The 14,408-nt window shown below is 37.5% G+C and overlaps 1 protein-coding gene across 1 annotated transcript; it reads right to left on the bottom strand.

Annotated features, from left to right (window-relative positions):
- Positions 1–2,180: 2,180 nt before the first annotated feature.
- Positions 2,181–14,249, bottom strand: TOMM20 (translocase of outer mitochondrial membrane 20). The gene is made up of 5 exons (XM_082423159.1): positions 13,991–14,249; positions 9,556–9,602; positions 7,403–7,484; positions 4,228–4,370; positions 2,181–2,462 (listed from the first exon to the last, which is right to left on the bottom strand). The coding sequence occupies exons 1-5, from the start codon at positions 14,109–14,111 to the stop codon at positions 2,418–2,420; spliced, it is 438 nt and encodes a 145-aa protein (XP_082279285.1). The 5' UTR covers positions 14,112–14,249; the 3' UTR covers positions 2,181–2,417.
- Positions 14,250–14,408: the final 159 nt, after the last annotated feature.

The following is a 14,408-nucleotide window of genomic DNA, read 5'->3' as shown; positions in this document are numbered from 1 at the left end:
AAGTTCCAAGAAGTTTTTAGCAGAGTTAGTAAACATAAAGACCAACCAAATAAGAGTTGAAGAATTTAAGCACAAATTGTAGACCCAAAACAATAGATCTCTGCCCAAGGAAGCATGCCAATGTGCACTAACATTTCCATTTCCAAAGACCTAAGTGTGCTGCAACATTAGCACATGGGAACAACCAAGCTATTATCACTCTACTTAAATCTTGGGTTGAGCACCATTCGGCCAGCATCCCCACCGCCTGGTTCCATCACCGTGTAAAACTTTAGATAGTAAACAGTGTTCAGCAATTACGTGTCTAGACGGAAAAAACTTTTTTGGTATTGGTTGTTGTTTTTAACACGACATAGCTAGCTTTCAAAAGTGGTACCTAATTTTAAAGCACCAAAGCTGTCACTCAAGATGTACCTGGCATAATCAGCTCTAAAGTAAGGATATCACTACCTTCAATAAGCATTAACGCTGATTATTTCTCAGAAAGCCAAGTGATACCCAGCTTGGGCTGCACTACAGTTCACAAGGGCACATAGTCTTCATTCCCTCCTAAAATAAACCTAAGTTGACCCCTCACACTCCTCCAGCCAGTCCTTAAGTTTTCCTGAGTCCATTCCTCTCTTGCCAAGCTGTCTGCCCCTTGCTCTTTCCCCACCTACAGTCCCTCTGACTGCCCCAAGTCCATCCTGTCTGGGAAGATGCAGGACAGAAGAGTGTTTCCTAGCTGCACGGTCAATCACTGACCAATCACCACTCTACTATTTTGGATTTGGGATCCTACTAGGAAAATGAACCTACCAACACGTTTGAACTGGTCACCCCACTCCACCTCACCCCCCAAAAAGCATGCAGGCTTGTCACTGAAAAAAGCACACTGTTTATGGTTCAGGATCACAAACCTGGAAGGTTCCTGAGGAAGAGTCCTTCAATGTGCAAGGGACCTAGTCTGATGTTCTTATTTTACAGATTAGAATACTGGAGTTGAGATGTCATGTGGACTTGCCCAAGGCTGGCAGCTATCCAAGAGGCAGAAACTAGAACCACACTCCAAACTCTTCCCACTACATCCCAACCACCATAAAACCCTGCAGTTAAAGTTTTTAAGAAAAACAAAATAAAACGTCCAATACACAGAAAAGGTCTCTCTACATTCAGACAGAATAAAGGCAACCGGTACAACGAGAAATGCTCAACAGACACCGCTAAGTACCAAGAATCTTTATTCTCAGGTCTGATACTGACTCTGTGGCTGCAGATAATGTCACTATTTTGAGAATAAAAGGTCCCATTATCTTCATTCTTTGCAAGTCTTCAGCCACAAAGTTATACCTTATTCCCATAACAAGTTAAGTGAATCAGGCTGGAAGGGGATTCAGGAGGTACACTGACAATAAAAGCAAAGGGGAACACACACTTTTACAAGCATATTGTCCCAGTTACCTTGAAGGTTAAATTTCAGATTAATTTACAAAAGTAGTGACAGAACCATGATTTCAGTGAAAATCAACACAAGTTATACCTTAAAAAAAAAAAAAATCAATTCAGAAATACTAAGTCAGGCAAGCATGCAAAATTCAGAGTATTAAAAAATGCAAGGGCTAGTTGCCCAAACAGATACATCCCTCAGAAAAAGGGATTTGAAAATGCTAAACAGAACCAAAGGAATCAGAAGCTGAATCAGCAGACCAATTCCCTCATTTTATAAATGCGGGCAGACATTAACTGGCGAAGCCTACTCAGCTAGATTAAGGGTGTACACAGATCTAATTCCTGGTGCTATTTGCAACTACACATATCTAAAATACAAGGAGATAAATATCCGGAACACATTAGGCCCACTGATTTAATCAACAGTGGGAGTGAAGTTATTATAGCACAGCAGCACATTAGACATATTTAAGAGATTAAATGGAAAGAATCTCTTAAAGATTTTAATGCTCAGTTTTAATACACAATCAAGTTTCCATCCAATCATCTGATGTACAGCAAACTGCACTAGCTTAAAAGAAAAAAGTGCATTCTTCAGTTTTCTTCTATACTTTTTTTGGCCTATCTTTCAAAACTGAGCATTGAGTTTTTTTTTTTTTTTTTTTTTGAGCATTGGGTATTTTTAATGTAAGTAATGTGATGTTATATATGTACATTCTAATTGCACATTTTAGGAATAAACAAAATCCATATTTAGGTAACTGAGTGTATTTATAAAATGAAAACCTATCACAATACACTTTTCACTGAGAAAAATAAATAAAACACACAAATGGATCTACACAAAGTAAAAATTAACTTTGGTAGATTTCAGTGTAGGACAGTCCATAACAAGCTTATTTGCCCTTATGCCCCCAGAGCTGATCATCTTCCAAGTTAAGATTTTAAAAATATTTTTTAATTGAGATTATTATGTTGACATTTATTTCTCATTCCACATCATCTTCAGCCAAGCTCTGAGCACTTACAATTCTCTGAAAGAGAAAAGAATTTTTAATTTTTAGAAGTATGATAAGCATTTAATCAGGATTCTAAGTTCAACATAAAATGCTCTTTGTATCAAATCTCTGAATCAAATCTTGCTGAGGTTTACCCACACTGAGATATCAACATTTAACACTTCATACGTTGTTTTTATCTTAGAAAATAATGATCATTGTCAGTCCCATCTCAAAATTCAAGTCAACAAAGGAACCATAACATTATATCATGTTACATGTTAGTCAATTTTGTAACTAAAACCAAAAAGGATTTAAGATTTCTTTTCACTCCCACAGGAACAAATACAAATTAGTGCTGTAGTGATCATTCTGTCCTTCAAACATTTCCCTTTTCTGCCTGCAAATGGTCAGTCATTATACAAAGACATCACACTCAGGTCAACCTTCCAAAAGCACTATGCTATGCTGTCTTTCAAAAGACAGATAATCTTAGACAGAGGATTCTGACAATTGACTGGGAACCACATTAGTCTAAAATAAAAAAGATTAAAACTCCTTGGTTTTCCAACTCTTTCCCTTAAATCCTTTTTTTTTAAAAACATCTTCAATGGAGTATAACTGCTTTACAATGTTTTGTTAGTTTCTGCTGTATAACAAAGTGAATCAGCTATACGTATACATATATCACATATATCCCCATATCTCCTCCCTCTTGAGCCTCCCTCCCACCCTCTAGGTCATCACAAAGCACCGAGCTGATCTCCCTGTGCTATGCAGCTGCTTCCCACTAGCTATCTATTTTACATTTGGTAGTGTATATATGTCCATGCCACTCTCTCACTTCGTCCCAGCTTACCCTTCCCCGCCCCGTGTCCTCAAGTCCATTCTCTACGTCTGTATCTTTATTCCTGTTCTGCCCTTAGGTTCATCAGAACCATTTTTTTTTTAAGATTCCATATATATGTGTTAGTATACGGTATTTGGTTTTCTCGTTCTGACTTACTACACTCTGTATGACAGACTCTAGGTCCATTCCCTTAAATCTTTAGGACCTCTTTCTTTTCAGTCCCTTTCCAATCTAGATGAGTTAAGGTGAGTTTAAAGAATTGTAAAGATAAGTTTAAAGAATTAACCAGTCATTTTACTAATTTTTAATTATATCAACGATGAAAATTCATTTAATAGACATGATATTCCAAAAAGATTCATTCAGGCTCCTTGAGAAGGATTTAAATTGAATGGAATGCATTTTAATAAACTCTTAAGTTATGCTTAATCTCTTATTTAAATGGGATGTAATTGAATAGCTCCAAACTTGAAGCCCACCTCAGTAGAAGCAGAGACACTGGGGCCTTCAGACAAGTGAGATCAGAGGGAACCCATAGCCCTTTTTGATCTGATTTCCAAGCTATGCCATCTTGGCTCCTCTGTCCTCTGCCAGGCCCCTTAACTGAATGCGTGGTTTCACACAAGAGGCAGAAAGTTAGGTTCAGAAAGTAGCTGGGAGTGGCCTGAATTTGATGATTTGAATACTAAGGCCTGAGATTTAACACTAAGAGACATATTTCCTAATCGACCTCTTGGGCACATTCACTAGATTTTATGTCCCCTCATTTGGATGCTTTTCTCTTAGGGAAGAAAATGTCAAGCACTGACATCTCCTGGACTATTTTCATTACATGGAGCAGAGTTTCCTGATGTCATCATGTTCACTAGGCTCCTTTGTAAAATGCCAATGTCCCTAAACATTTAACTCTCAGATTCTACTCACTTATTTCATAACATTTCAAATCTTTACCTGACTAATTGTTGGGAGCTTAGTCAGAAGCATCTGGAACACCGGTGGCGGAAGAGTCTGCTGCAACACTTGCAGTAGCTGCTGTGGCTGTCCACACACAGCAATCGCGTTTGTCAGATGGTCCACACCCTTCTCATATTCACCTGGAAAATTTACGTAAACATAACATGAGACTGGAAAAGCCTCTGCCTCTGTCCAAAACTCAACCCTAAAGTCTTCACTGTATCTCCAAGTGATAATGACCAAAAACATTGTGCAAGTAAAACCTAGAAAATATAGTGCACTCGTGTAACTGATTAAGAAGCCATTACCAAGAATGAGTCAGATTATATGTACTGATATTGAAGGGACTCCAACACACATACAAAGGGGGGAAAATAAGGTACAGAAATGTCCAAGTTAAAAAAAAAAAAAAAAGAAATGTCCAAGTTTATTACTATTTATATACTAAGAATACATAAGAAATTGCTAACAATGAAACAATATTTTCTATGAGAAAAGAGAACTGGAAGATTGGGGGACTGAGGCAGACAGGCCCAATTTCACTTTAAACGAATCCCTTATCCTAGATGAATATCACATGTAAGCAGATACCCTAAAGGCCTTTAATCTCTTCTGAACCTAGTCATCACTGGCAGTCATCCTCTCTGCGGATCCAACAGCGAACAATGCCAAACAAGCCTGGATACATTTATACGTTTATAGGACCTCAATCGCAGTCAACTTGCCATCTTGAGCTTCCTTCACAGGTGATGCTGCTGAAACTTTTGCTGACCTGACAGCCAGATATCAAGTGGTATGTTTTATAATACCAACAGCACTGAAAGCATCATATAATCCCTTTATGACACAGCAGAGGAAGAACAAGCCAAGTGTTACAAGATGGAAGTCGCCATTTGGTATGAAACACCGCTGTGTCGAGCAGAATGCTCTCCCCTCCCCAGTGCCTAGGCCCCCTCTCAGGGAGTTCAAGCTGCAGCCTGAAGGAGACGTGAAAACGTTTCCCTGATTGGTAGCTAACTCATTTTCTGTTGTAGACTTTTTCATTGGTTCTCCTACTCACTCATTTTTAATCTTAGTTTGTTAGCAATTTAATGTAGGGACTGTGCCATTTGTAACTCTTTCCATGAAACTGAACAAATTCTGGTTATGTCAAGAAATTATTTCCTGAGCTTCTGGGTTGGTGAATACATCAAAGTACTAGGAGGGTGGCACCTCCAGAGAAGGCATGAAAGTTCCCCACCCCTTAACCCTATGCATCTCTTCCATCTGGCTGCTGCTGAGTAGTATCATTTATAATAAACCAAAAAAATAAAAATTAAATTAAACTTAAAAAAAAACAAACAAATATAATAAACCAGTAAACAAAGTTTTCCAACCCGAGTAAGAATGTGACCAAATAAGGGACTAAAGACTGGTAAATGAGAAAGAACTGCCTGCTACCTAGCATTTTCACTTGAAATATTCAAACTGAAGAAACCATTAACTCTACAAAGAAGCATTAAAAATGGAAAATATAAGACTTAGGTCTTCCACATAGGACGGGACTTCCATCGGGGACACAATGGCTCCACTGACTTGGAAATTAAGATGCCACATGGCCACTGAATCCTCATGCCACTGAACTTACAGGCAATAGATGGGATCACACTGTTGTCTGAGGATATGAATTCTGATTATTAAACGGAAATAGAGTGGCTATACCAGAGTGGTATGTGTAGAACACAGGGGATCCTCTGAGACACCTCCTAAAACTTCTAAACACACTGGAAACCACTCATGAACCACAGCAATTCAGCACAAGAGAAACAAACCGTTTCTTCTCTGCCCTTGCAGCTTCGATCCCATTGACATATCCTGAGATGAGATCTTGCTCAGCTAATCGACTATGCTTACGGGAAGAGCCCTGGACGAAGGAGGCCTTGCCAAGCAATGAAGCTCACTGCCTAAGCTGCTATGCTTTCTCATGGCTTACTTTTCCCAAATTCTAACCACCTGAGTCTTCTACCTCGGGCTGGGTTGGTAGATTCCACCAGAAGAAAAGGCAGCTTGGCAGCTGAGTGAAGTACCCCTCTGGGTGTGCTGGGCTGAAACGGGAACAACACAAGCTTGGGAAAAAGAACAACTCTTCCCTATCCTTCCTTGACACCCCCCCATCCCCCCACCACCATGAGTTAACGTTTCTTTTCCATCTGGATCTAAAGGCTCAAAACAAATAGACAGATGCCCACAGTACATGGATCTCCAATATAACCCAAAGATACGCTCTATCCTTAGACACATTATCATTATACATGCTTATTTTTCTTTTCAGATATTAAAGTAATATAATCATAGCCTCTCAAATGATCCTTATGAGGATTTAAGTGCTTTACCTTGCCCTATGATTAAACTTCATATTTTTCTTATATTGTGAAAAAAGTCAATTATTTCTTAACAAGACATTTCCATTTTAATTTATAAATATTAGCAGCTTACTAGACCATTCAAATAAAAAACAATTACTGCCTCCCTTACCTCCCTCAAGAATTATTTCTTATGAAACAGGAGACATGATAAAAAGTAATGATATCACCATCGTAAACCTTTAATCTCTCCCCATAAAAAAAAAGAAAAAAAAAGCCCCCACAAATGACCTGCATCATGTAGTTCAATACTATCTAAATCTATTATAACAGTGAGAATAAGAAAAACAAGTTGACACTTGATACTATTTTTATTAATGACAGCAACTATTTGAAAGCTACTTTGAGATAAAAGTTAACTTGACAGTAGAAATATTTATAAATACTTCTGATCAGGTAAATTAACCTTCTCTGGGACTTATTATATTAGCCATTCATTGCTATAAGTACTAGAAAAGACCTGAAGATTAGATGGAGTTGAGGGAATTATACTCTCAGATATTCTTTCAGTTACTATTTATATATTACACTATGACTGTATTCTCTAAAGTACTTAAAAGCAACCTCATTTGTAAAGATTACTTATTGTCCTCATATTATTAAATTAAATGTCTCATATTATTAAATGCCTAAAAACTTGTCTTGAAATATTTACAGTATCGTCTAAAAAAATAGTCACACTACATTAAAAAAGGCCCTCATCACCATAAGTTTATATTAGTGTGAAGAATTTTATCTTGTTTCCTAGTCTTTTAATGAATATTAATTACCTTGAGCTAGTAACTCTTCACCAAGCTGTATTTCTTCGAGGAAGAATTTCTGAACGGCTTCAGCATCTTTAAGGTCAGGTAACTGTTTAGAAATAGAATATCTAGTAACTGATACCAAAATTACTCCAGGGATATAAACAATACAAAAAAATCATGCCACTAAAAAAAAACTGAATAGCTCATTATGAAAACTGACAAAAAGAAATTCACTCTTCAACAACACTCGCAAGGATTAGAGGTTAGTATCTACATTCAAATAAATGCAAGAAAAAATACTTTTTGATCAAACCGGTATTTGTTCTTAGAAAACTGAATCAAACCCAAAGTAAAAAGTAAAGAGTACACTTACCTTTACCAAAAAATATGCACTTTACAATTTACACTATTTTTTGATGGTCATTATTATAGATTTTTATATAACTATAATCAATTTGTTCTCTTCATCCAACACTGTCTTGTATAGATTTTACACACATCTATAAGATTAGCTATTTTTAAATAGCAATAGAACATACCATTGAGGAACATATGACTGCATAATAATGATCTATCTGTTGGGCATGTAAGCTGCTTCTAATTTTTTTGCTATTACAAACAAACAGCTTTATTTAAATAATTTTGCATTTCTGCGTTTTTGTTTTATAGTTTGTTACATATTACCAGATTGAATGATTATGGTAATGATTATGGTATGGTGATTATAGCCACCAGCTATATGCATTATCTTTTTAAAAAATGTAAAACAAGTATTTAAAAAGTCCCTTTTGATTTAAAAACCTAGACTTCTATTAATAAGTTTTTAGTTCTTGATTATTATTATATATGCTCTTATTACCAACATAGGTGAAAAAATTTAAATTTCTAAAAGTGGAGGCATCTTTCATTGACTACCCCAGCACATAGCAAGAATATGATTATACCTGAATCTAAAAACACACACTGATGCACATGGCTATACAGGCATAGAGATATTTTATTGTGCTTCACTTCATTACACTTCTCATATACTCTGCTGTTCCCTGTGTCAAGCGAGTCTATCAGTGCCATTTTTCCAACAGCATTATTTTTTAATTAAGGTACGTACAGTTATTTTAGACATGATGCTACGCACACTTAATACAGTATAATGTAAACACAACTTTTATATGCACCGGGAAACCAAAAATAAAAAATTCATGTGACTCGCTTTACTGACGTCCCTTTACTGCAGTGGTCTGGAACCAAACTGGCAGTATCTCTGAGGTCTGCCTGCAATACATCTGTTTTCCTATATCCTCAGAAAGAAAAGGCTACTGAAAACATATTGAAGATATTACGTATTTCAGAAAGGTAGTTTGGAGATAATGGGAAAACAAAGTGGTCACCTCCAAGTTTCGCCTCACTATTATCACATCCAGTCAGCTAGCTGTGTTAAATTACTCAAATGTAACATTTATTGATTTAATTTTTTCATTGCTTCAACTTGCTTTAAAAAGAACCACTACTGATCCAGTAGGTCCAAGTGCTGGGCATGCAGACAATGGAACTAATTTCAATAAAAAAGAAAAGCTGTATGCACAATGATTAACATTTACTTTCTTAATTTACTTACACATGTCACACATTGTTTTATAAAGCAGATAAACCTATGTAGTCATTAAAAATAATCATGAACACAGGATCTATGAAAAGAAAAAAATGAATAAGAAGATTTATGTCTACATTTACGTATTACAAGGTAAAAATTTGACAGGTGGTGGGATTTTGGATCAGTGGGTGTGAATAATCTTATGTAATTTTCAAAATGAATAATGTGGCTCTTTTAAAGAAAGTTTGTAGGAAGGAAAATTAAATTAATAATAAATGTTTTATTTTATTATTTTGCAGCAGCTAAGTGAGAAAGTTTGAACTTTTTAGTATAAATGTCTTCTGGGCCTATCATCTTACCACCCCTTAAATGTTGCTCGCAAAGTAAGTTATGAGCTATGATGGCCGACAAAGGGAAAATAAGGAAGGACTGGAAAATCTGCAGTTGAACAGAGTTAATAAGTACTCTTAAAAACAACAAATTATATTTTAAAACAGAAAATCAATGTCTGATACCAATTAGCATTCTCAAAATACACATTTGAAGTAGACTGTAAAATAATTGTTTCTCTAAAAGAGATTATTACCTTGGAAAGTCCAGCTCTCTCCTTGGCAAGCTTCTGTTTCTTTCTTCCTGCAAGAAAGGTAATATTTTCATTTCATCATTATTAAAATGGGGATCAAAGGAAGTCTAAATGCTGTGGCAGTCATTCATTCTATTTGCAAAACATGCCTGACTCAAGCTCTCTTCTTGTGATTGGTCAGGGTCATAAAAATAGTTCTGGTCAATGAGCTATGGACAATAGGACATTTCTGAGCAGGAGCGCTTTCCTTCCCTCTCGGGCACCAGGATCAGTCAGCAGTTTACAAGATGGAGACAGTTCCAGCAGCTGGGTCTCTTGAGTAATTATCATAAGCAAAGCAAGCCTCTCCTCCCACCTTCAACCTACACAGGGCATGAAACACGAACAAGACTCAAGCCACTGTTGTTTCGGAGCTTTATTGCTGAAATATAACAGATTCTGTCTTTACTGACTTCTGAAAACTACCTGGCATTCTTAAATAGGGAAAAAAACAAAACAACAACAAAAACAAAAAACAAAACCAACAAAACCCCCAGCATTTGATAGTTTTCTTTAAAAAAAAAAAAAAAAGCATAGCTTTTATGCATTTGGCAAAAATAAGAGGGAAGAAGGGTAGCTCTCAGAAATGATTCTTAATTCAACTACTGCCAGCTAGTTAAGAAAAAAAACCCCTCTGCCTAAAGTCTGTAAGTTGTTTTGGTTTGTTTGTTTTTTGATATGAAATAGCAATACTACACATCTTAGGAGTAAGTGATGTTGTTTAAATCTATTAGTCAACCCTTAAGACCAAATCAATAATAGGACACTAACAGTATTTTAAGTTGTTGTTTAATTGTACACCCTGTGTGAAAAGTATTGGCACAAGGAAGCTCGGGCTTCCTTTATATCCCAGATCTTCCACTGACTAGCAGTGTGACCTTGGGCAAGTTACAGTTAACTAGTGTCTCTCCTTTTCTGTATGTAACAACTGGTTTATGAACAATACCTGCTTCAGAGTTGATATGAGGATTAAATGAGTTAATGTATTTTTAAACAGTGCCTGGTTGGTATCCTGAGATATAAGCATTCAGTGTATTGAGACAGTGCAAATGTCCTCTTAAAACTTTAAAGCATTCTATAAATCTAAATTTCAATACATGACTAAAGAGGCAGTGACCTGTTTGCCTAAGTGCAGACAGATGGTTAATTTACTACGGTCAGGGAACCTTTTCTTATCTACACTTACTAGGTTTAACCACACCAGTGTCTCTGGCCAACTCTAGCCTCCAGATTACATAAAGTGCTACAACTCTAAGGCTTAAAAACTATCTTAGCACTTTCAACAAAAAAATATAGGTTAAAGCTATCTTACATATTAATTTGAAGACTGCCTATTTTCCCCACCAGCTACCTTTGCTAGGTGTTCATCACTGGGCAACTGTGGGGAAACAGAATGCATAACATATTCTACCCCTAATTTGCTTAACTAAGGGTTTCGTTCAGCCCTCTTTAGGCAGAAAATAATGACTGATAACTAGACTATAGTAACTAATGACTAAGTATCACGGTACAGCCCAGTGCTGAGAGGGTACTACAACTAGAAGAGAAAGACTTCACAGAGGAACTGGACCTGGAACACTTGGATGTTAAGGGTAAGCACTTGTTTTAGATGTTACATGCCAGACACTATTCTAAATGTTATTAATTAGTTTATTTTATCCTCATAGTAACCCTTTATCATCGCCATGTTACAGCACCTCAGAAGTAAACCTGGAAAGTTTGTGGAATAAACAGAGAAAAATACAATATGCTAAGTCAGAATTATGGAAAATGACAAAAATGATAATGAAACAGTAGAAGGAAACTTAGTTTCCAATCTTATAGGTTTTTTTAAAAAAATGGAGTGGAGAAGAACGCATGATTGTTATTGAATGTTTGATAATTACCGAATTTTAAGATCGCTTAGTTGCTTTAAATTTACAGCTGTTAAGATTAAAATTGTGGCTTTAATTTATAAGACAATTAACTTGTATAAATTTCCAGCTATAAGATTAAAATTCTGGCTTTACTTTTATAAGACAATTAACTTGTTACATTAACTTATTTTCAGGGACAGTACCAAATAGGATCTGTGTGACAAGAGGACACAGAACACACTGAAAAACCAAGGAGTTACACATTCAATCAGCAAATCGACTCAATATTTGCTAGAAATCCATCCAAAGTGCTACTGTGTAAACCTAACAAGTTAAAACAGACTAAAAAAAACACATAAAATATGAACTTACAAAAAGCCCCAAATCTAAATCATTCTTAAAGCATTCATTTAAATGAGAAGATTACTCAATATATCTTAAAATGATGAATCATTTTACACAGTGCTGTATAATGAAAAACATCTGTAGCTGGCACTATAATTTGTAGATTAATTTTCGTTTATTAGTGATTATTTAGATATAAATTATGCTGTAGGAGTTCTGGTAATCTGCTCTTACTAATGGAAGGTTAAAAAAAAAACTGAATAAATTAGAATCCCAGATCTAACCTCAAACCTATTTTAAACATTTTAAGTCTCTTTTCCTTAAAAAAAAAAAAAAAAAAAACACAAAACAAAACCCCAGAAACACTGATTTGAAAAACGCTGCCCTTTTATTACAGATGTAAATATTCTATTAGGAATTAGGTTAGAAAGACACAAAATTAAACTAAACTGAAATCAATTTCGCTCCACAAATACAAAACGCCCTCAAGTTCTTAAAATCGGTCAACCATACAGACTTTAAACAGACTGCAAAATTACTCTGAATAAGGTTTACTTGGTAAAGAAAATATCAAATTATATTCATAAACAATCTTTAGCGTTCATCCATTACCATGTGCCAGGGGTACTGTACTAAACTCTACATTATACTATTTTACAACAGAGGAAAACTAAAGGTTGAAATCCGTTGCCCAAGGGTTATTCAGCTACTAATTCAAGCCTGACCACTTAAGTCACCAGGACACTGCTGAAACTGGAAAAAAAATTTATGAATTGAGAATGATGGAAAAGAAATTCTGAAAATAACAGATTTCTCAATTTGTTCAAAACGATAGTTTCATGATTTCTTCAACCAAAAATTCATTTTCTCAAGGTTTAACAACAGGACTGTAGTGTTTCCAGAGGGAAAAAAAGGTTAATCCATTCTTTACAGAGATCTGCATCCACGCCATCACCCCCCAGCTATTTTTGAAACTACAGGAAAATTATCTAAATTCCAACAGTTACACTTACAGCCAGCATTTACAGGGCCTTCTCCATGTCAGGAATGGTGGTAGGCACCTCAAACATTTTAATCTTCACAAAACCAACTAGAGGCATTACCTGATTTTGCAAGCTAAGAAAATTAAGACTCAGCCCAAGATTATGGTGCTAATCTGTGACTAACCTGGGCCAGGAAAACTCAGTGTCTGAATCCAAAACAGCACTATTTCCATTACTCCACCTAACCATAAATAAAATAAATTATCTCCATATCCCTTTCTTCCTGAGACATGAGAGCTAAAATCAGATATCATATTGTAGATGATATAAGAGCACTTTTTCCAGTAAGGTAGTCACTAGCCACGTGTGACTACAGAACACGTGAAATGCCTTATTTTAGCTTAATTAAGCGGTAAATCATTAAATAGGATAATCACTTCTTCATACTTCCTGGGCTTTAGTAACTTACATATAAATTCTAATTTTAGGAACTGTTTTGACTGAGCGATCTAGGTAAGTTACAAAAGTTATTTTTTAATGCAACAAATTTGCCCTTCTATTGCTGCAAACGAGCATACCTCCGAAATGCAAAGATCACAAAGGTTTTGGTGACACGATTCCCCTCTTGTAAATCTCTCTTAAAAGATGTCGCAGGTATGAAATAAGACTGAGCCACAGGAGAAGCAAAGCCCTTTGGACTCCCCTGCAATCTCTGTAGCATTCACTCATATCTTGGAAGCCTTTAGAACGAAGCTACCAAGAGGGTTTAAGAATGCAACCTTATCGTTTGAGAACGATACCGAGCTGGATTTGCAGATTTGGTCTCAAGCGCAAATTCGTAAAATACAAAAAAACCCCGCGACTTTCGAGCTAGAAATAGAGGTTTAGAAAGATCAACAGCAAAAAGGACCACAACCCCTCGCCCTAAATCATAATACAAACAAATATGCATCTACACGGCGAAAATGTTTGGGGAAAACAAAATGGGAAAGCTCGCTCCTCCAAAATGGAGGGACTCGTGCGGGGCACGAGGGCCGGGAGCAGCCCTGGGAGCGCGCGGCCAGAGCCATCACCTTTCTCTGGCTTGTTCGCTCGCCGCCCCAGACCCGGCAGCACCACGCGGTCGGCCAGCACGCGGCGGCCCGGCGAGGAGCAGGAGGGGATGGGGACGCCGGGGTCGGGTGGGGAGGCATCAGGCCCAGGGGACCCACTCACGTTCCCGCAGCCTATTCTTGAAGTTGGGGTCACTCCGTCTCTTGCGGTCGAAGTAAATGCAGTACCCGATGAAAAGGGCCCCGCACACGCCGGCGGCGATGGCGCTGTTCCGGCCCACCATCTTCTCTCCAACGAGGAGTGGGGTCGGCGGCGGCAGGGCCCGCAAAGCAGCCGTTGCCTCAGAACCCTCGGAGCGGACTGCGCCGCTCAGTCCCGAAGCCCGCCGCGAGGGACGCGGAAAGGCGGAGCATGCGTCACTTCCGGCCCCTGTGGCCGAGGCCCTCGGGGATGTCCGCAGCAGTGCCTGAGCAGAGACTCCCGCGCTGCTTCTGCGCCTGCGCAGGGGCTTGGACACCGCCGCCGCCGTCGCTGCCGCTGTTCGCGTACGAGTCGGGATTTTGCGGGAGGCCGCGCACTC

The sequence above is a fragment of the Balaenoptera physalus genome, assembly GCF_965194825.1.
Source record: "Balaenoptera physalus genome assembly, chromosome: 14".
Lineage (NCBI taxonomy): Eukaryota > Metazoa > Chordata > Mammalia > Artiodactyla > Balaenopteridae > Balaenoptera > Balaenoptera physalus.
The sequence above is the reverse complement of the archived record's forward strand: the minus strand, read 5'-3'. Positions and strand labels throughout refer to the sequence as shown.